The sequence below is a fragment of the Drosophila kikkawai genome, chromosome 2R (assembly GCF_030179895.1).
Source record: "Drosophila kikkawai strain 14028-0561.14 chromosome 2R, DkikHiC1v2, whole genome shotgun sequence".
NCBI classification, from domain to species: Eukaryota; Metazoa; Arthropoda; class Insecta; order Diptera; family Drosophilidae; genus Drosophila; species Drosophila kikkawai.
In genome coordinates this window covers 13,541,375-13,564,641 of record NC_091729.1, presented here as the reverse complement: position 1 = coordinate 13,564,641, position 23,267 = coordinate 13,541,375, and the positions used below count along the sequence as shown (strand labels likewise).

The window sequence follows — 23,267 nt, the reverse complement described above, 5'->3', positions numbered from 1 at the left end:
TAGCAACTAATTTCTCTAAGTGTGGGGAATCTCAAGGGGTTTTTGTGTGGAGGAAGTTCCCTGATAGGATTACGATGTACTTCTCCCATATCCTATCCAAGAACCTCCCCTTTTCTGTTAGCTTATCCTTAAAATATTTGTAGTTAAAGCTAGGTAATTACAAGTGGACGCGGTCCCGAAGGAGCAGCCTCCTTGTCCGCATCCCCTCTGCCCCTATGTACATGATCAATCGCTGCGTCTACCTCTCTACCGGAGGAGTTGGAGTTGGTGTTTCTGTGCTCAGTGCAGCTTGTGGTTGGCGGGCAGATCCTCGGACCGAATGCAGCGTCCGCGGTAGCAGATCTCCGTCTCGGAGGTTACTTTGGTCGACGTTGAGGTGGCATACACCACATGCTCCATCAGATCCTTGTGGAAGCTATCCTTTTTGCTCTCTGCAACGGTGGCTTCTGTGGTGGTGGCGGTTGCTTTGGCTTCCTCCTCCTCATTAGCCGGCGCCAGTGTGGTTTTCTCCGCAGGCGTCGCTGGGCTGGTGCGACGAATGCTTGTGTATTCCTGGCGACGCTTGCCCACGGCTGCCAGAGCGGCGGTCACCGCCTCATCCTCGCTCTCCTCAATGGCAAAGAGGTCATGCAGCTGCTTCCTCACCTCGGAAAAGATGCTGGGCTGCGACTCCAGATCGTCCACATCTGCTGCAGTGTCCATGCGACGCGTGGCACTCTCCTCGCTCACCGGCAGTGTGGAGGTCATGGTGGCCTCTTCCACAGCGCGGGCGGTGGTCACCTCGTACTCTTCAGGCGTTGTGGGCGAAGCCATTGTGGTGGTTATGGCCAGGGCTTCAGTCTGGATTTCAGTGACTATGGCGGTCAGGGGAGTTGTGGTCTTGGGCAGCTCCTCCTTCTCGCCGGCCGCTTGCAGGGCATTGTACAACTGCGGTCCCAGATTCTGGGACTCGGCTGTCTCAAAGTTTTCAGAGTTATCGGTGGCCACACGGTTCTTCTTCCACTTGCCACGTCGGCTGAGGCGTCCCAAGGTACTGCTGGGTGACTCGGTGGTGTGATCCTCCGGTGCCTTGCCCATCACTTCCTCTAGAAGCTCGGCAAAGGATTTCTCGGGTCTGTAAGGTAAAGGTTTTAGTTTCAGCAGAAAATAAGGGTAAAGTCTTTAATTCCTACTTGAGATTGGGCGCCTTGATGGTAGTGCGCTGACCCCCTGATCCTCCCAAATCGGCAGCCACATTGAACTCGTAGGTTTCTGGCTGTTCCGTGGGTCCCATGGTCACTATCTCTGGCTCACTCTCAAAGTTGTGAGTCTCAGTTTTGAATTTGGGATTCAGGGGCTTGAAGCTGTTCGAGTTGGAGTTGCTGTTGGCTGTTTCCGAGGAGGGAGACCACTGGGACTCCTGACCCTCCAGCTGGAAGGGTTGCTTATAGCGACGTCGCTGGGTGAGGGGAGTGGGACTGGGAGTCTATGGAGAAGGGTTTATTATTAAAAAAGGGAAATTATTTTTTTAAAGTTATGGAAAGTACCTCCTTGTCCTTCACCTCTGGGTTATTGTAACGACTCAGTTTGCGCAGATTTGCCTTTTGGGTAACTGGTTCCGATTCCTCTTCGGGCGCCACTGTTGAGGAAGAAGCTGGATGTGCAGGACGACGCTGGCGTTGACGCACCTTCACCACGCGACGGGGAGGCAGACGAGAGCGGATCTAAATAAATTAAAGACTTCATTAATAATTTCCTTCTCTTGTAATCCCTTGATTTCCCTTACAGATGGCCTCTCCTCTGAGGGCGTGGTACTGGTCACAGGCGTCTCTGTGGTCGTGGTTGTCCTCAGCCTAGGATAATTCCTTCTCACAAAAGGCGAACGTCTGGTGGTGGTAGTTGGAGGCGCCTCTGTGGTTGTTGTAGTCGAAGTCGTCGTAGTAGAAGGCGTCGTGGTGGCCAGGGTGGTGAAAATAGGACTGACTTCATTGCGTACAATTGCCTCCGTGGGATTGAGATCCTCCTGGTTGGGGAAATAACCCGGTCCATAGTTATCCTTGGAGAACTCCTGATAATGCTGAGCTATCTGCATGGGTTCCAGCAGATTGGTGGGAAAACCGCTCTGCTCGTTGCCACTGTTATCAATGCTGTTGCTGGGGGTCACCGTGTAGACCTGCTGGGACTCGGAGGCGGGTCCTTCGGTAGTTCCCTGTACATCGTACGAGCTAGGAATGGCCGTGGGGCTAGTGGGCCGCCTGGAGGACGCCTTGAACACTGGGTAGTTCTGCTTTAGCACATCTCGCTGGTAATCCAAATCCTGATCCTCGCTGCCCTTGCCGTTCTTCGATCCCTTCCTGGTCTTGGTCTTTAGCGTCTGACGCTCATCGGTGGTGGGCCTGTAGCGAATGCGATTGGGATTACGGATCAGGGGATTCCGGGCGCTGGTAGGACGACGTGTGGGCGTGACCGATGATTCCTCGCCGCCATCTCCGCTGCCTGTAGAGGCTGCTGGTGCCGTGGTTCCTCGGCTGCTGTAGGGCCTCCTGATGCGGTGAGTGGGCAGCTTGCCAGAGGACTCCGACTCGGAGTAGGACACAGAAGAGGTAACCTTGGTCACAGCTGGCTTGCGGGTGCGGAGCACGGGTCTCCTGGTTGGTCGTGTCTCTGGTTCTGGTTCAGGCAAAGGAGTGGTGGCCACGGATGGCTGCAACTTATCCTTCTCCTGCAGATTGTTCACCAATCCGGGAATATCTGGAGTCAGGGGTGGCAACTCCGAGGGCACATGGTAGGGATTGGGGTCATATTCCACATTGCTGTTGTCCAGGATCTCGTTCTGCACCTGACTGTAGCTGGGACGATGGTTGAGAGGAGCCTGTTGCTCCACGTTATTGTAACCCACATCCGAAGTGGTCACTGGAACAGCGGCTGGGGTGTAGAGATTAACCCGCTGCTTGGTCTTGATCCTCTGCGTGGTGGTTGTGGGCAGGGGAACCTCGTAGTCCAGTGAGCTTGGAGTATATTCGAAAGGAGGATTTGTGGTATGCGGCCGCTGGCGGAAGGCATCTTGCTGACGGAAGTACTGCTTCATGCGCTGCTCTTCCTCTGCTGTGGAGGCGGTTGGAGGACGCGTGGTCAACCTAAGAAGTTGCTCCTGAACAGGTTCCTGGACATATTGGGGATACAGCTGGCCACTGGAGCCGGGGAACTCCACCTGCGGGCGGGTGCTGTAGGTAAACAAGGATTGAGGTGCAGCAGTCGTGGAAGTTGTGGACGTCGTAGTCGATGTGGAGGTACTGGAAGTAGAGGTAGTGGTGGGCTTGGTGCCCAGCGTCTTGAAGAAATCATCGCCGCCAATCTGGTTGAGATTATCAAAGGGATTCTGGCTCTGGGCCTTGGTGGGCGCAGGACGATACTGCTGGGGCTGATCCACCTGGACGCTCTGGGGTCGCTTCTTCTTGTGACGCTCCTGCTTGGCGGGCACCTTGGGGGCATTCACCTCCTGGATGCCATCTTGGACATAGTAGTAGCTAAACTTGTTGCCACGTCCAGGAATCTGGCTCTGGCCAGCTTGGAGCTGTGACTGGGAGGTAGTGCTCTCGAAGGGATTGCGGGTGCTGCTCACAGTGGCATAGGGACGCTGGGGCCTGGCCGGAGGCGACAGTTGCTGACTTGTTCCAATATCCTTGGCCCTATTGACCACAATGGAACCCACATGGGGCTCTGGCAGCAGGATCTTGTTGAAGCCATTTGGAGTCCTGTAACTCAAGGGAGCTACAAAGAATGAGACATCACTAAGATCCCGATTCTGCGAGAGCTGCGACAGGTAAGGCAGATCGAACTTCACATAGCCCTCGGGAATGGGCATGCCGGCGGGACCCACAAAGATTTCCGGCGTCTGCTTGGTGGGTGAGTCAATCACGGAGATGCTGTGGGCATTCCTCAGAGCAGTGACCACATCGGATTGCGAGGGCCGGGAACTAGAGCGCAGCAGGAACATGGCCAAGGGGGGCTGATGAGCCTTGGGCTTGGGTTTCGCGGTGGTGAACTGCGTTTGCTGGGGCTGCGGCTGCCCGAAGCTCTGGAAGATGCTCTGCGGCTGACTGGTGGTGGTACTGGGTCTGGTGGTTGTGCCAGAGCTAAAGAAGTCACTGCTGGGATCTTGTGTGTAGAACTGATTGATCTGGTAGGGATTCACAGCAGGCAGGCCTGGATTGACATTGAACTTGTTCACCTCAAAGTTGGAACTGGAACCTGAACCCAATCCCGATTGCTGTCTTTGCTGGTTGTACAGGGTATCGTAGGGGACATACAGCAACTGCACATCCTGATCCCGACTGGAGGAAGGAGCTGATGAAGGAGCTGCCTTGTTTAAGCCAAAGAGATTCTCAGGTTCTGGGTTTACAGGAAAGACCTGGGGCGTCACGCTCTGTAGGGAGGGCTGTGTGGGCAGTGGTTTTCCCAAAGTCTTGGGAGGCAGTATATCCTGGACATAGTTCTGCTGATGCAGTGGCTTATTCAGCGCCTGAGCCAGAGGCTTCTGTGAGCCCAAAGAGTGAAAGTCTGATCCAAAAGGCTGTCCCTGCTGCTGTCCAAAAAGCGAAGGAGGACTAAACAGCGAAGAGGGTGCCTGGAGTCCAGCTGCTCCTGCTCCAAAAGTATGCTGAATCTGGTAACCAGTTTGCAGTGTGGGCGGCGCCTGAGCCTGTCCCTCGTTATTGTTGTGGAAGGGCATCTCAAACTTGAAGAACGACTGCGACGTGGGCTCCTGACCAGCTCCGCTGGTCTTCAGACTAGCTGGCGGCGGTGGTGGTCCCTGGCGGAGCGGCAAAGCCTGACTTCCTCCATTCGGATAACGCTGGAACTGGAAGGGATAGTCGAACTGAGAGCCGCCCGTCTTGGTCAGATCTCCGAAGCGGGCGCTGGGCGGAAAGGTCTGCGAGTAGGTCAGGACGCGTCCATTACCCGAGCGATCCTTGCTGCCATCTAGGGGTTGGGCCAAGGGCACCCAGTCTAAGGAGTCCAGAGAATCGGTTTGTCCTACGCTTTCCAGCTGGCGGGACCATTTGGCGGATGACTCCTGGTTCTGAGCTAAGCTGGCCGTGGCCAGTAAGCACAGCCAGGCGGCGGTGAGTTGCATGCCTCGCTTCATAGCTTAATTGCCTGGAAAAGGGAAGAGTAATGAGGGAGGGGATTAGTTGGGGCTATAAAAGAATATCTAGGAGGATATATGGGAGAATATATAAGAGAATATTTAGGAAAATATGTATAGTTGAGATAGATTTTATGGTTATGAAGAGAATAAAAGAGACAAAAATGAGTAGGAAATGCTTCTAGGTGTCAACAAGAGGCTTTCCTAATCATCATTTAAAACCAGATTGAATAAGCCTAAACTAAGCTTTAAATACCAAACTAATTTTTAATTAAAACCAACTAAAGCAAAGCTTCATCTAATCAAATAACTAATGAATTTTCTGCATGCAAAGTTTGACATTCTTAAATGCCAAGATCCCCAAACCAAAAGCCCCTACAAGAGGTCACCCATTGTTATGGTAACTTATATTTTTGCCAATTTGTAATGAAGTAACTTCAAGCAAAGTGGAAATAACCACAATTAAAGGAATTTCACAATACGCAAAACAAAAACCCACCGAAAATTTTAATGAACTCCAGTGAAAGGTCACCAAAAAGCAAAAGAAAAATGATTAAAAACTACAGACAAACTTAGAAACCGGAACACCCAGAACCGGTACCTAATTGTCGCCTGTAATTACACAAAACCAAATGCAAATTCAGATGAATTTCCAATGAGTTTTAAAGACTGTACTTAGCTAGATATTGCCCAACCTGAAGCCAAGGTCGCTGGGCGTTAGCTCTTTGGATTCTTTCAAAGCATTTACATTTTTCATGACCGCCGACAACGACTAACTGGGGGCAAGTGAAAGGTATGTGCAATACAAACTGCAGTGAATCAAAAGGTAATTGCCGGGTCTGGCTATGGATTTGTAGCTGTATCTGCAGCTGTACCTGTACCTGTCTCGCCAGCTGTATCTGTATCTGTATCTGACTCGCTAACTGTCTCTGTATCTGCATCTGTATCTCTGTTCGGTGTGGCAAGTGTAACTGTAAGTGCAACTGGTCCGGCGGTCGAGCCATAACTGCCCGTCCAAGTGGCCATAATTGTGGGCTTGTTTTCATTTGGCCAAATGCGAGAAATTGCAATACTTAAGGCGAAATGGTAGTCTGGCTTTTGCTGGTAATATGCCTCATTGGCCAAAACCATGATCCATGAACCACAATCAATGAATTGCCGGCGACAGTTTTTGATTTCCTTGTTTCCTCATTTTGCATTTCGCATTTTGCATATGTCTGTGGAGATGCTAATTGCATCATCATGAACAGTCCCCCCCCCCCGAGTCGGTGTAATCGCAAATTATGGCAAATGATCAAGCCAATCCAGAAGATTCGCCTTTTGCCTGAAAACGAAAGTGAAGCCGAAATAAAAAATAATAAAAAACCTGACCAAAACCTGACCACTGAGCATACACACACACACACATGCTGGCCAGCGATCTGCGATCTCCTCGAGCACTTTCGTTTTCACTTTTCCAATGAATTAATCGTGTGTGTGTGTGTGTGTGTGTGTGTTGGTACCAACGGATGCCGCATTAAATGGGTTAAACGAAAGCAACAAAAAATGCGGCAAAAAATACAGCAAAAATCACTGAACAAAATCGTTTAAAATAAAAACCGCAAAAATATATCGTAACAGCTTTAAAAACGGAACTTGCAGCGGTTTATCAAAACGGGAGAGCACTGTGTCTGGCACAGTGAAAGAAGAAAGTGTAGGAAAATAATAGAAATTAGACTCACTTGCGGTCAATATTTTGTACCGAAAAAAAAACCAGTTATCAAAAATTTATAAAGCAAACAGAGAGCCGGCCCATTGTCACACCTCGCTGGAGACCGAGCACTGCACTTGAAATCTTCGGCGATCATTGAAAGTGAAATGTGACAATGCCCTCGGAAAAAAGGCAGAGACAGGTGAGGAGTTGGTCTCTCCAGGCAACTGGCAATTTCCCTTTCATTTTGTGGCCCAGACATCTGTTAAAATCAAAGCGGACTTTGCAAGCGGACTTGGACTTGGTCTTGGACTTGGACTTGGACTTTCCTTGCTGGCGGGGGCGTGTATCTGTTGGGATTTATGGCAGGTCGTTGGTAGCTGACCACAGAGCCGGATGTAAACACACTTTCCTGTGCCTCAAAAGAGGCTTACCACGGATGAAGGGATTATGCTTTAAGTTGGATTATAAAGGCGTCTCTGGGTATTACTTCTGGCATTGACATTGTTTCATCGCTTTGCTGATCATTTGGCGAGTGATTTAATTGGATTACTGATGCCCGCACCCAGGTGAGTAATACCACACCCACTATTCGTGCAAGGTCGCTGCAAACCCATTGTAGACTTACCATAAACAGCGGCAGCCAGACAACAAACACTCTCAAAGCTAGCAAACTGGGCCCAAAAAGTATGGTTGAGGTAACTGAAAACAAAAAACAAAGATACATTAGTTGAGGAGTAATTAAAAGGGCTGCAAATAGAGGGGATTTCAAGCAGGAGATGTTGTAATATAGCCAAGAGATCTTGGTTTCTAGAGCTCTAGTTTTTCTCAAGTTTTTCTCAGATTTAATTGCATCTGGAGGCTGCAACGGCCACGCTTAGCTGGTCACACACACACACCTCTCAGGTTTGTGTGTGTTTTTTTTTTCGGGTTACCGCCTACGGATCCGTCAGATACATACTTGCTGCAGCCAAGTTATTAGAGCAAAGCAGCCCAAAGCTGGCCAAAGGAATGTGCGTGACCCAGGTGAGCCGTGAGTCATGAGTAACTCAGCATATTGGCAATAGTTTCCCCCTACTCGTTAGATACTTGCACAATTCGCACATTAAATATTGACGGATTGTATCGCTCTAGTGCCGAAATCATTTGTCTTTTTTATTTCGAGTTACAGTTACGGCCAATTAGCCTGAGTTTGGGGCCAACGACAAACGTCAGGATTGATGGCTGCTGCTGGGCTTAAAAAACGAACGCATAAATTATGCAGAGCCAATGAACTCGTCGTCAAAAGAGAGATGTATAAAATAGAGGAAAATGGTAGAAAAAATACGAAACGAAAGCGACAATGAAATGCACTTCAAGCTGGCATTCAAAATTGGCCTCAGTCTGGGGGTATTATTGGGGGGCGTGCTCCTGGGCCTGCCGGAAAGACTTAAAAAAAACCAGAAGACATAGGAAAAACATGGGCTAATTCCTCAAATTTTATGCCACAGCGACCCCGAAGAAATGTTCGAAATTATTAAACGAAATGTAAATTTCACGCAACTTTCATTTCTTAGCTGCTTTCCAAATGAGGTAAGTGGCTAAGAGGCACCACTACCACCTGCTCAGCAAACCAAAACATGCCTCGCGGGGGCCTTGGGCGCTTGCGTAATCCCAAGAATTTATGCTCGAGCATTTGAAAGCGAAAGTATTTCTCCGTCGAACATTTCTTTTGGTATTGTTTTCTATACAAATTTGGCATGCGGGGGAGCTCGATGGGTTGCGCAACTTTGAAAACCGGATGCCTTGGGCCGTTGTTTGACAAAACGGAATTCGCAGTTAAATTGTCTTAAACGCTTATCACTTGCCGCTCATCGCAAATCGAATAATGATGATATGGCTGCGGCGGCTCCTCAGCTAATTACAACACTCCCTGACAACTGTCTCTTTTTTTTCTTTTCTTGCCAAACTTGAGTTGGTAAAAAGCAGGCCGATAACTGGCTTAAAACAATGTGACAATTGCAACAGAGAGACTACTTTACCCCGGCTGTAGAGGGTTTATATATATATATATATGTTATAGTACTTGTATATATGAACAACCATAAAGCAGGCTGTGACAAAACAAAGCAGCAGCCAACTGGAGCAACTGAAGAAAGCAAGAGTGGCTCTGAAAATGATTACACTGAAGGAAAAGTAAGGGTTATTTGGTTATGAGAAGATGAGCAGGCAATAGTTTTATATACATGTAAAGAGATTTTAACAAAATCGGAGAATTTAAAGCTCTTTTGAATACAAATAATTAAATTACATAGATAAATCTACGATTTTTTGTTAGTATTCAAGAAATGCTTTATTTTTGTATTATTATTAATTAATTTATTACTTATTTTGTTATCCAAAAATTGGTTTAATTGTTATAAACTATCACAGAATAAAATCTCTTTCCAAAAACTGATAATTTATTAAATTTTAACCTTTCTTTGAGGGAAATATTTAATAAACGAAATTATAAAAGTTTCTTATGACTATAAATATATATTCTATGATGTTTTTTATGTACTAATTAATTTAAAAATATTTATTTCTATTAATAGGGTAAGGTGGGGTAAAGCCGACAGTGTGGGTAAACCCGACCTCCCTCTGTTTTCGAAAAACGGAAGCACTACACAAACTAATATTAGTGTTGTCGTGTAGAGCATCGAAAACAATGAAAATGGTGGTATGACAGCATTTTATTAGTCAACATTGAGATGGTCAAACGACAACAAGTTTGTTTTCACAATTTTGACTTTCATTTTTGTGCATAATTAACTGCAGGATATTTCTTTTTGTCAAAGTTATCGCATGAAAAGGTAAGTGGATTTAGATTCTTTGAATAAAGTCCTACAAAGTGCAAATAAGTTTGGTTAATTTTTTTTCATAATTTCTTTTTTAATTGCGTTTTTATGAAAAAGTACGTCGTGGGGCAAATCCGACCTCTAAATAGTGGGGTAAGTCCTGCCGCAAAAAAAGCAAAAAAAACAACAATCACACCAAAACCATCAACATCGCAACCAACCAGACGTTCAACTCGAACCAAAAAACGCCAGCAAGCTATTTGAGCAGCGAATCAGATGATACTGATTAATTATTTTGCTATTTTCATTTTTTTAATTCTATTATCTTTTACTACCATTATATAACATAACATTGATTGATTTATCATTGCAAAACCTATATTTAGGTTATATCTGTACTAAATCAACCAAAAACATAGGCGGTCGGGTTTACCCCATCATTTTTGAACATAGCAAAAATGAACTTTTTCGTAAAACGTTTGTATCTCAAAACTTTTCAAAAGTATGAATAAAATGCTATGCATAGAAAGTTGCGCAAAAGTCTAACCTTTAATTTGGTATATATAACGACTTGATCCGATGTAAAATAAGCATTTTATAGCCAAAACCATTTACTAGGTCGGCTTTACCCCACCTTACCCTATATTAAGTAAGAAGATTTTCTTTTGAGTTATTCAACCTCAGCTTCCCAGTTTCAACCCTCTAAAAAATATCACAAGTATTTACTGCTCTGCAAAACATATTCTTTTACTAGTTCAATAATTTTTTTCATTGTTTAAAAATGTATATTTAAAATTTATTAAATTATTTATTTAATTTTCTTTAATTTTATTGTATTTTTTAAAATCTCCTAAACACATTTCTCTCCCTGCACTTAGCCATGCCTCAAGTGGGTCTCATTCTCGGCCCGCCAAAGACTTGTGCAACGCGTCGAGGGTATCCACATAAACTGAACTGAGCCGCCTGCCTGGCAGATATATCTGCCCAGATGAACATTAGCAATCAATCCACATCCACATCCGTGACCAAGGCAAGAGTGTGAGAAAAAATTCAGTAGGCCAAAGACACTTCAACTTGTCGGGGATCTAGAAGAAAAATACCGAGGCTGAGTCTCAGTCTGAGACGTAGACGGAGACAAAACGTAGCAAAAAGCCTCTGGCAATTGCTAGCAGCCGGGTGCTGACTAATCAACAGTGTGGGTTTTCAAGGGGGGTTTTACAAGGGGACTTAAGAGGCGACCTGCACATGCAACTGCAACTCACGATTTTGGTTACCAGTCGACCGAGCTATAAATGCCCCATTTGAATTGATTTTGTTTTTGTCTTGCGGCTTAAAGGTGATTTAGATCTGATATAGCTTGCATATAGCTTGAATTTATCTTGAATATTGCCTGAATATTGCCACAATATTGCATAGTAATTATTCACATTGAGAATTCAGTGCGTGTCACAAGTGCCTGGGATAATTGTGGTCTGTCGAAAGATCGCTGAGCTTTTTGGTGACAAATGGAATTATTAAAGTGAATCAATAAATAGATGAATTGATAAATAAATTAATAAGTTCATTAGGTATTTCTTGTGGCGTTTTATGCTGCTCTTAATACAATAACTGAACATTTTAAGTGAATTACTTAATGCTATTTAACAGCTACTTGTTTTTCTTTAGTTATCCGAACTAGTAACTAATGAAATCGCTGGATTATGTATTTGCTAAGTCAAAGTTTTAATTAAAATAAATTCAATGGCCTTTAATATGTTAATTTTTAAAGAAAAGAGAGATTTTTACTGTTGTTTATGGGAGTTATAAATGGTTATATATATTTTTTTATGCTTATTTAAGTTTTATGACTGAGCTTTGAACCATAACTGGCACGAATTTGAACATTTATTTCCAATAAAATTTATTAAAAATATTTATTAACAATAATATCCAACAAATTGTATAAATTCCTAACCATTTGAATTATTTTACAGCAAAGATATATTAAAGAAAGTACATTTTTTACTAAATTTTGTGGGAAAAAGTATATTAAAATTTTCTAAACTAACTTACAACTACTAATAACTAAATTTCTCTACTAATTAAAGTACAAAATGATTTACCTAAGTCTCCTCTTAAGTTCTGCCAGACTTTCAACCAGACAAAACCCCCGCTAATGAGCCAAGTTCGGGTCTTAAGTCTTTTGTTTAGCCAAGTTTGTGTCCTAAGTCTTTTGTTTGGCTCGCTGAGAAGAAAGTCGTAATCGCTCATCTGGACTCAACGCTTGACAAATTGAACATTTCGAGGTTGAGTAATTGAAAGCGGCGAAAGACGAAGACCACACACTGGTGGAGTGGATATATTGCAATATGGATGGATGGCTGACTGGCTGCCTGGCTATATGGATGGTTGGATGACTCGATGGATGGCTGGCAGGGCACGTGCTGAACGATGGAAGCTTCTGCAAATACGCAAAGCCATTTGCACGTTTCACTTTCATTGCGGGCAAGGGGATGCAGGTGAGGTATGTATGTATGTTGTGGAGGCCTGATGGCGCAAATAAACACATCAGGCGCCACATTAAGACATGACAATAAAGAAAAAGTGAGTCTTGAAGCGGTATTATATTTTCTTGACACTTTCGCAAGTTTTGTTTCTCTCTTTTCTTTATTATTATCTGCTGTTTTTTTTTTTTTTTATTGGCTTTGGCATTGGCCGATGGGGCGGCTACGTGATTTCAGACTTCAGCCAAAGGCTATGGACATTGGCCGGCCGGCGGCCATCGGCTGCGTTTATTGTAATTAGAAAGTATTTAATTTCGAAAACGCTGACAGTTCGCATAAAAAATAAAACAACAACAAGGAGGGTATAAAAATAAATAAAAAACGAGGGTACTTGTATGACTTTATAAGACTCGTAAAAATCACAAAACAAACATCAGAAAAGCTCAACAAACAGCAGCAAATAAGTGCAGACATTAGTTCCGTTAAGATCAGAGATTAGGGAAGAGAAATGTCTGTCCAAACGACCCTATGTAAATTGGCCCGATAAACAAGATTTTTCTCTTGTCCAAAAAAAGTTTCTCTCTCTCCGGGTGAAGTGAAAATTGGGTTAATGAAGTGGCGGAGATGCGTTTGGAAAAGCAGCAGCCAGCTAACAAAACCCAAGAGATCTTCTTCAAAGAATGGTGATGGCTAGAGGATGGACCAGTTATTTCCATGGGGGCAGCACCTTTTACATTTATATATAACTCTTTTTTTTTTATTGCCTAAATTGAGGAAGTCTCTGGCCATAAAGCTAGACTCGCCAGAGGATGAATGCCTGACTAATCTTTGGGCAAACAAATTGCATGCCAGTTAACGAGTTAAACAAAATGAAATTTCCAAATAATTAGAGCATGAAAAAAATAACTAGCGAAAAAAAATAGAAAAAAAAACTGCCAAGACATGCGTTACAAATTTCTATTTTGCCTTTTTTGGCACTTACCTACCTAAGCTCACCAATGGAGCTGAGCTACAAGCTGGAAGCTGGTATCTGTTATGGCTTCTTCCTGTGATGTTTCTCTTTCACTTGATTAAATTTTAGGTTTTTAATTAGCGGCCATCCAAGCGTAAGTTCCGAAAGCTGCTGGTTAGGGCCTTTGAAGATTTGTATTTTATTTTATTTAATTTTTTATTTAAATCACTTGAAACAAATGCACTTTGAAACAGGAGAAGCCGGAACAGGAGTTGGTAGCACTTTTATTTTTTTTATTGGGCGGTCACCACTGTGCTTGTATTGGACTCAAATCAAACAGTTACCAGGAGAGCTGGTTTTTTAGCCGCGTCTGCATCGTTGGCGTGCCGTTAACAGACTGAAGAAATGAAAAGCGTCGCGGCCCAAAGTAAGTAAGAGTGCTCCGGCTCCGCTCGCAGGTTTTCATCCAAGAGCGATCGGTGGAAGTCGCAGTCGCAGTCGAAGTCGACGTCTACGCCGCAGTCGAAGCCTACGTCTCTGTCTCAGCCGCAGTCTCCGTCTTAGCCTCAGTCTCCGTCTTAGCCTCAGTTAACTTAACATCCAAGTTGTGGCTTTTTCTGGCTTACACAAAAGATCTGGCTTAGGCTTGGTAGATCCTCCAATGATTTGTTACCCATAATTGAAATTAACAGGCTTCCTCCCCCCCTTAAAACTGTCCCCAAAAGAATGCACTAAATGCAAATCAAGTTGGCCATAAATGCTAACATGTTTTAGCATTAGCTTTGCACCGATGTCGTTCCAGTTTTGCAATCCACCGGGGGACTTGTTTTTTGTCGCCGCTGCTGGGAAAATATTGAATGTGCAGCGCCAGAGTTATATATCTAATACCCGATATATATAGTTTAAAGTGGGCAATGCAGACTTAATTCTGACTCATTGCCATGTGGTGGTGGCTAGCGTTTAATTGGCTTTTTTTTTTGGGCCTGAAGGTCGTTGGATTTGTTTGGTTATTACACAAATTCCATTATGGTTTTAATTGAATTGTTTGTTATGGATTTTTTGTGTGTGTTTCCTACCTCTTTTTTTGGTAACAACACACATAAAAGGCTTTATTTTTCATTTAAAAGGCGTAGAATCCATACCGACCTTTAGCGGGGTTTTCTTTTTTTTGTTAGCAATTAGTGCAACTTATTGAAAACTATAATTAAGTAAGAGTGCCATAAGATGTGTGATAAGATTTTAAGTATAAGGTTTAAGTTTAAGTTGAGTTAATTAAAGTGAACTTGCTAAATTTTAAGTGACTTAAGATGGGTTAATATTTAATGGTAGGTAAGAGGTATGAATATAAAAGTAAAGGCGTTTATTAAGGGTCTTAAAATTGTTCTTTTGAATATATTTTTATATTAAATCATTATATTTTGCACATATTTTAATTTAATTTCCAGTGTAAACCCCTTAAGTTGGCCAAAAAATTTAGCAGTCTCCTAGAATTGGCCTTAGAAAAAGACCTTTTTATTCAACTTCTTTGGCTTGGCAATTAAAATATTCTCATAGCCGCCGCTGGATTTCCGCCAAAGCCAAAACAATTGCCTAAGTGAGACGTTTATGGATCGTGGAAATTAAGTTAATTAGCATATCGTTCAGCGTTCAGAGCCCATTATCCATTATGCATTGGGTAACCCACAGCACACACAAGAGAGCCTCGCTTTGTCGCGATTTTCTTTTCAATTTTTACAGCTTGGAAAGGCGAATGTGAGTGCATTGACAGCATCTCAGCATCGGCAGCAGCAGCCTCACCGCCAAATCCAATCAGTCAAGTTGTCATAACGCCTCACCTCAGCCCAGGTGGGCGTGAGTTATGTGCAGAGCGATGACGTACGAGGAAGGTTTCCCACCTCTAGCCTGACTTGACTTATGTGATGAGGCGGTGGTCTCCGGTCTTTTCGAGGAGATCATTCAACCGTGACTGTCTAGGGGCTTCCGCTGAGTGGTATTTCCACTAGAACAAAGCACTTTCACCTGCCCCCAGCATCAAGAGAATCAAACGAAATCAATTGAAATCGTTGGAGTTGAGTGTAATTAGTGTTGACCTTTTCACAGGTGTCTTTAACAGCCACACCAAGGCAAAATGGCAAATGGCTATACAGGTGTAACCGAGCGACCTTCAGCCCCGTTTTATGAATGGTTTTTCCCAGGCCAAAGCCATTTTCCGCAACGTATGCGGAAAAGAGTAACGAGATTTGCATAAAATCCAAGTCAATCTCCACAAAAGAGTTCCCACCGAGTCGAGATAGATCAACTCTTAATTGACTGCTGTTTTTCTTTTTCTGGCATAATTTCGGCTTAATTACCTGTAGAATCTTGGATATAAGCCGGCAATCTGATGCAACTCCGATTGACAGGGTATTATGTAAGGCAACCTGAACTACTGGCCAGGTGAGATTTGTCCCGAAGGAGAGAGAGCTGCGCGCGCGCGACATTTGTCGATGCGTCGACGCATCGTCTTGCCATTACTTTTTGTATTTTTTTTTTTGGCTCACGAAAGTAAGACAACTTTTTTTAGCTCTGTGCTGCTTTTGGCCATAAAATGCTTCCTGCTCCCAAGTGCTGCACTGCAATGGTCAAAATCTAAACTGGATTGCCCGCGGAGAGGCTCTTGGCAGCGCCTGGCCAGTTTCCCGGTTTCCTTCCTTGTGTGTGGATTTGGGTTAGCCAAACATTTATCTGCCGCTGCTGATGATGTGGCCGATGGCGGGATTAAGACACTCTCTGGAAAGAGTAGGGGCGGGGCAGGGTTTCTAGTAGGTGAAGAAACAGCAGGGGGTATTGGCCTTCGAACAATGGGGGTTTAATCTGGTAATTATTTTACATGTCTTTCCCTGTTTTAATCCAAACTTCCGACAGCTCTGCTGATGCTTAAACCTATATTTAATTTTTTCTTGTTATTAATAAAGTTAAATCCACAGCGGGTGTTATTTATGTTTAATTAGAAACTGTTTTTCCTTGCTTTTTTATTAGTCAAAGATTAGTAGTTTATATTTTTATACTATGCCTCAGCAGTTTCCTAATTTTATTAATATTTTATTGCTAATAAATGTCAGGGTAATGGGAGTTTTAGTTTGATAAATTTTATACTGTGTTTCCTAGTTTCTTGTTTTACTTTTTTTTTGTTAATTAAATTACAACAGTTCCTTATTATTTGTACTTTGTTAGCAATATTTTATTGCTGTTTGTAAAGAAATAAAAAATAAAATGAAAATGTAAGCAAGTTGTTGAAATATTAAAACCCTATTGTTGCAGTTTAGTTTATAAAAATTAAGTTTTATTATAATTAAAAAAGTAATTTATGAAAGATTTTATTAAAATAAAAGTAATGCAACAAAAAAACGAAGTTAAAACTTCATTTAAAATATTTAACATATTTTAGATATTTATTACAAATATTTCTGCTTGATATAAAGAATTTTTTATATTTTTCTTTCTTAGTTTAGAGAATTTTGTACTTTTTCCTTTGAGCTCTTCTAGTTATTTCTTTATTTTAAGTATTAAACATACAAATAATATTTATTTTTCCTTCAATTAAATTTCTAAGCACTTATATTTAATTTCTTTTAAATTAAAACCATTCGATATTCCATCAAAAAATTATCTAAGCCTCCATAGAGCATTCACTTGCTGCTTTTAGCTTTACTCAAAACTTGCATTTCTTTTTTGGTTCACTCTGCCGACTGCAATTAAAATTTTGTAATACAGTGACCAAAAAAAAAAAAAAGAAGGCGAAAAAAACTCCGAAGAAAAACATCCAAAATACAAACAACAACGCGATGAAAAATTACGACAAAAAACATTTGCTTTAAACGGTCTCGCCTGGAATGTGTGTATGTTAGTTTTGTCGGGGCAGCGAATAATTTTACCACTTTCAAAAATGATTTTCAATTTCACTGCGCAGCGGATCGAAAACTATAGGCCGCGAACCCGACTGAGCCCGATATGTGGACGTACTACGTATGCATAATAATTATTCAGGCGGCGTATTAAAAAGCGCGAACCTTAGAAACGATTCGAAAAACCGAATGAAATCGAAAACGAATTGAATCGAATTCAGCGAGGGGAGCTTGGCCGATAATTTCACTTTCCTTTTCCCCGACTGCATTTCAATTTTCCGTGTTGGGCGTCTCTGAGTTTTTCCCCCATTTCCATATCGCTTTTATTTTGGAGTGGTCTCTTCAGCTGGCATGTTAATGTAGGTCCGTCGAGAGTCTGTCTGATTGAGAGCGAAAGAAAGTCCAGCCCAGGCAGGTAGCACTGCTGCCACTGGGAAGTAATTAAGTCCGAGTTCGAATTTAAATCCGAATACGAAGTGATTATCGAATGCGGTGGTAATTTCACTGCCAAAAAATTTCTGGCCAAATGTAATTTCAATTACGTGCTGGCCGGAAACGAAATCGAAGACTGAGACTACGTCTGAAAATGTCAGTAGTCGCTCACGATGTCACTGGCGGAATCACTGGGATAATGTGTGTGTGAGTCACGGGTCTCTACGCAGCGGCATGCAAAAATTTAATCATGGGGCTTTAAGGCTATAAAGCTGTCTCCATTCATCAAATTGCGTGCAACATGAGTTCAGGGCGGCTGTTCAGGTCAAGCAACTATCCAGCAGATACAGTGCGTTGCAGGGGTATTGCAACGGGTTTATTTTTTTAAATATTATTTTATATTTTCATAAATTTCTACGGTATTAAAAGTTTAGTCAGAAGTTAAATTAAGCAGTGAAGAAGCCATTTCCGACCCTATAAATCATATACATATATTATTGAACAGCATCAACAGCCGAGTCTTTCTAGCCATGTCCGGAAGAAAACTAGATTTTTTCATTTTTTACAAAATTTGATAAGGGGTTACATCATTAAAATTTGCAAAAATTTTGATTTTTTAAAATTTTTAATTTAGTATGCAGATTTGTTAACCTATTTAAACCTAACATAAAACCGCTTTCCGAAATGAATTTGAAGTTTTTTGACTTTGTTATTATATTTTTAAGTCTTAATTTTCACCAAAATAATAACACTATTTTAAGGGTATTTTATTTATTTATTTTTATAATTTTTTTTTATGTTAGAATTATACAAAAACTTATAATATTTACAACTATTTAGTATATAGAACAATGTAGCTGCCAGTGCCATAGATTTTTGAGTCTATTTAAATTTATTATCACTTTAAAGTACATAAAATCCTATTAAAATTATAATTTTTAATTATTTATAATTTTTATACACATTTATTAATAATTTAAACAAGTTGCTGAGATATTTTGACCTAAATATGATGTTTGAAATTACAAAAATGCCCCTTAATTCCATCAAAAACCCTATAAAAATCAAGTTTAATTGCAACTATTCATAAATAAATAAAATAAACACTTAAAAAACCAGGCTAATCCCCAAGATGCGCTTGCTCAAACAATTTCCTTTTTGCATACAAAAATAAATAAAACCCCTAAGCTTTTGTGCCGCACTGTAAATATGTGCGCTAATAATGCAATGTTTGTGAGTAAATAAAATTCAATCTTCAGTTTGAATTATTTCACCGCATTCAAGAGCACTATGATTCGGTTTTGTGGGTGCGCTGAGTGAAATTTCGCTTGTCTGTCTGTGTTTGACATGGAAATTAGTGGCAGCAACAACAGCAATTGCTATAGAGAAATGTTATAATGCCTGCCTAATGAGCTTGGCACACCGCTGCGTATACTTGATGTACGCAAGCCATGAACATGAACATGTTCCAAGCCAAGCCCGCGTGGTTTCTGCTGGTGATTTCTGTAGTTTGTGTAGTTTTTAATGCCTCACTTCGCCTGTGGCTTCTTTTTTTTGGCGCCTTTTCTTGGCTTTTTGGTTGTAAAATTTGTAAATTGTTTCAAAGAGACGAGAGACTCGCTGTAGTACACTGCCTCCACAATTCGTGTTAATCATTTGCTGAATTGCACTTTACGGCGTTAGATAAGGGTCTTTTGGCCACTGCTTTGACAATTGACAGCTGCCACAGCTCTGGATTATGTAATCCGGCCAGTGATGTCCCCTATTTCGCACCATTGTCGTCGCCATCGCCATCGCCATTGCGATCTCAATTCGCTCCACTCCCCAAAAAATTGAAAATTGAAATGCACTTAACCGCCGTTGGCGGATGCTGCAGACGAAGGCGCTGTCGCTGTTGGCACAGATAAATCATCAAATCATCATCGTTGCGGCGGAGACCTCAGTGATCGGATTTATATATGTATGTATGCCTCCACTTTACTGGTTCTCTTGGGCGAAAATCGAGTTTAGTTTTATGGCTGCTGCAGGGAGAGAAAAGTTATCAAGCGGTTTAAACTTTTAAGAGTGTAAAGAAAATATGTTTCAGGATAGTTTGAGGTGCAAAAATATACACTTGAAAAATTAAAGATTAAAGTTTAAGTTTAATTAAGGTTTTTTAATGCATATTGTTTGGGGAAAATCTTGAATTGTGGGAATATATTAAAATACTTTTCTCCATGAGACATTTTATGGAAGTATTTTCTTAATATATTTTGTGAGATGTTTCCTAAGTAATCAATAATTTTATTAACATATTGAAGGCACTAAAATATATATATTATTTTTAAGAAGAACACACTCAAATACTTATGTTTTCAAGAGGATTTTTTGAAATCAAAATTTAGTGTTATAATATAGAAATAAAATAGAAATACAAAGGTATTATTAATAACATTAAATGCATACATTAAATCTATAAAATACCTAATTTAAAAATAAATGCAATAATATTTAGAGCAGGTAAATTATATTCTAAACTCTCTACTTAAAATACTTTCTCCCTTAAATCTTTTATTATTTACTTGACTAACTTTTGTTACTATGAACAAAAATCTATTATCTTTGGGTTTATTGAAATAAATTTTTTAATACTTCCCCTAAGTCTTAACTCAAATTTCCCTTCAGTGTACTCCTGACGTTTTCTTTTTGATAAAACATAATGCTGCTGACGCAGACGCAGACGCAGTTAGCCCAGTCCCCGGACCTGAAGTCATGAAGACCAACGATTGCGTAACCAATTCGGGCCACGACAGGCGGGCCGTAAATTGGCCGAGATTTTGCGAAACGCAGCAAGCTGCTCGGGTTGCAATTTCATGCATGCCGATTTTTATGCGAGCAAATAAACATTAAAAAACATCAACAACAACGGCAGAGGGGCACAACAGCATCGAAGGAAAATAAAAACAACAAACAAAAACTATCTCTGCGCCAATTGAAGTTCGGAAAGTTGTGATAAAAATAGCACAAAAAAAGCAAACACAGAAAATCGCGAAACATCAAATTGTTTTTATTGTGGGATCAAAAGTATTGGCAACTCGCGAAACGCAAGAAAGGTGCAAAAAATAAAAAGGAAAACATTAAACAAAAAAGGGGAAAAATTTGTGAAAGAGAGAAGACGAAATACCCTTTAGATATAAAGATAAATAGTAGTATAAATTTATATTAAATAATAAAGGTAAATAATCTTTATTTAATGTTTTGTTTAAGTTTAATGTTATATAAAAACATATTAAATAAACTTTGAGAAAAATATTTAAAATTCTAGAAATTATTACTGATATATTTACTGAAATTATTTTCTGATTTATTTTCTAAATTTAATTTGCTTAATTTAAGCTTCTCTGAATTTCTAAAAATATTTCTACCTTGTAAAACCAATAAAACCCTTGAAAAAGTGTATAAAAACCCAAGCATAAATTTGGAAATTGCGCGTGCGAACTTGGTTATGCACGATATTTCATGCAATTGCAGCCATTCCCAAGTTTGTCATTCCATTTCAAGGCAAAAGGCATTGAACTGAGGCCACTTCACGCTGACTAAAATTAATTAAATTATTTTTAAATATAACTAAAACTTTAATTAACACAAGAACAGCTGAGAAAAGCTTCAATTCCCAAAATAAACACTTTAATTAACGACGAACATGGAACTACAAGTGCGAAAGCTCACAGTTTGACAGTCACTGGTGGAGGCACTCAACGACACACCCACCATTCCCACACACACACTTTCCACACGAACCAGCTTGAAGGTCAAGGAAAGTAAATGAAATCGAAAGTTTTTTTGGGCCGTTTTTGCTGATAATAAAAACAACGGCACGTGTCGAGTCAATTAGAACATAAATCAAGGGAAAACACTGTAATGAGTGGAGCCGGAAAGCTTTTTTGTCGGCACTGGAATGGTGTATATAGCCAGTATATATCTTTATTTATATGTACAGTAGAACTAAGCATATGCCAGATGGAAAGAGAGAGAGCTAGAGAGAGAATGTAGTGCCTCAGAGAACTTGTTTTGGATAAGGTAGAGCTGTCGAGGTTGTGAAAGATACTTTTTGCTTGAGAAATAAATAGAGATCAGTTTTAAGATAATATTTATACAGCAAAATAATTATATATTTACAAAATAAATTAATAATAAAACTAATATACATGTTTAAATATTTTCTAAAATTTTTAAACAATTTATATATTTAATTTTATATTTACATCTTAAAAATAATTTATTAATATTTTCGAATCTTTAATAGCACTCGACAACTCTAGATCTCCGCCTGGAACCAACTAAAATTACGTGACTCGCCAGCCATGGGAGACAGTGAGCTTCTGGCAGCCGTCCGATCGCGTAGAACATTCGCAGTTTTTTAGCCTTCCTCCCCAGATAGTTATTCTAGATCCACAGGTGGGTGTCAGATACTCTACGTCATGATGGAATTATACAGGTTTAAGGGCTTATTTTGACAGCTCCTGCTTGTTCATTGAGCTATTTCACTCAAAATTTCTGGCTATACTCGTCTCGCATACACTTTTATAAGCCGAACTAGGCCTTATTTTTCTATAATGCTCTACGTATTCCTCCCGATTACATAACTAAATAAATCTAATGTATTTCTTCCCCTCCACAGCCATGTCTCTGCGTGTGATGTCCCCCGCCATGCTGAGTGCCTGGAGCCAGACTTTGGTCCGAGCCATGTCCTCGCAGAGCGGCAGCGGCAAGAATATCGGCTTTGTGGGCCTGGGCAACATGGGCGCCAACATGGCCAGCAACCTCATCAAGGCCGGCCACAAGCTGCATGTCTTTGACATCTCTAAGCCCGCCTGCGATGGACTGGCCGCCAAGGGAGCCACCGTTTACTCCAAGACCTCCGAGCTGGCCAAAAACTCTGACTTTGTGATCACCATGCTGCCCAACAATGCCATTGTGGATGCCTCGTACGAGGAGATGACTGCCGATGGCGTTAACAAGGACACCATCTTCATTGACTCGTCCACGATCTCGCCGGAGCTGGTCAAGTCGCTGCAGAAGAAGATCAGCGGCAAGGGAGCCAGGTTCATTGATGCCCCCGTTTCCGGAGGAGTTCCCGGTGCCGAACAGGCCACCCTCACCTTCATGGTGGGCGGCACTGAGGCGGAGTACAATGCGGTGAAGAGTGTGCTGGAGTGCATGGGCAAGAAGATCACCCACTGCGGTGTCTATGGCATGGGACAGGCTGCCAAGCTGTGCAACAACATGATGCTGGCCATCTCCATGATCGGTGTCTCGGAGGCCATGAATCTGGCCATACGTCAGGGACTCGATGCCTCTGTCTTTGCCGAGATCATCAACTCTTCCACCGGCCGCTGCTGGGCCTCGGAGGTCTACAACCCCGTGCCCGGCATCTGCCCCACTGCCCCCGCTAACCGGGATTATGCCGGCGGCTTCTCCACTGCCCTGATCACCAAGGATCTGGGTCTGGCCTCCGGTGTGGCCAACTCTTCCAACTCCCCCATCCCGCTGGGTTCGCTGGCCCACAAGGTGTACTTGTCGCTGTGCGATAAGGGTCTGGGCAACAAGGACTTCTCTGTGGTGTACGACCTCATGAAGAAGGAGAAGTTCAGCGTTTAGAGTTAAGGACCTTAGCTAAGGCTGATCCCCACCAGTCCTGCATTTATTATTATATACTTATACCCGTTTTTTCTGCGTGTATTTTGCGTAAATTAAAGACGTATTCGATTGTCGTTGGTTGAGTGAAAAAAAGTTCCATTCTATTGCGTAACAGTGGGTTGGTCTGGCCAACATCAGACATCCGAGAAACCCCAGACAGCTGATAGTACCAGTGCCAGTGCCAGATGTGGGGGGGATTT

General features: G+C 41.9%; 2 protein-coding genes across 2 annotated transcripts; one reads left to right on the top strand and one right to left on the bottom strand.

Moving 5' to 3' along the window:
* On the bottom strand, nucleotides 1–13,455 carry LOC108082486 (mucin-2). The gene is made up of 6 exons (XM_017177900.3): nucleotides 13,107–13,455; nucleotides 7,447–7,520; nucleotides 1,766–5,139; nucleotides 1,527–1,703; nucleotides 1,173–1,465; nucleotides 1–1,114 (listed from the first exon to the last, which is right to left on the bottom strand). The coding sequence occupies exons 3-6, from the start codon at nucleotides 5,126–5,128 to the stop codon at nucleotides 280–282; spliced, it is 4,668 nt and encodes a 1,555-aa protein (XP_017033389.1). The 5' UTR covers nucleotides 5,129–5,139; nucleotides 7,447–7,520; nucleotides 13,107–13,455; the 3' UTR covers nucleotides 1–279.
* An 8,237-nt stretch (nucleotides 13,456–21,692) lies between these two features.
* Nucleotides 21,693–23,156, top strand: LOC108082622 (probable 3-hydroxyisobutyrate dehydrogenase, mitochondrial). Its single transcript, XM_017178102.3, has 2 exons — nucleotides 21,693–21,825; nucleotides 22,049–23,156. Exon 2 carries the CDS (start codon nucleotides 22,051–22,053, stop codon nucleotides 23,026–23,028), a length of 978 nt encoding a protein of 325 aa, XP_017033591.1. The 5' UTR covers nucleotides 21,693–21,825; nucleotides 22,049–22,050; the 3' UTR covers nucleotides 23,029–23,156.
* The last annotated feature ends 111 nt before the right edge of the window (nucleotides 23,157–23,267 follow it).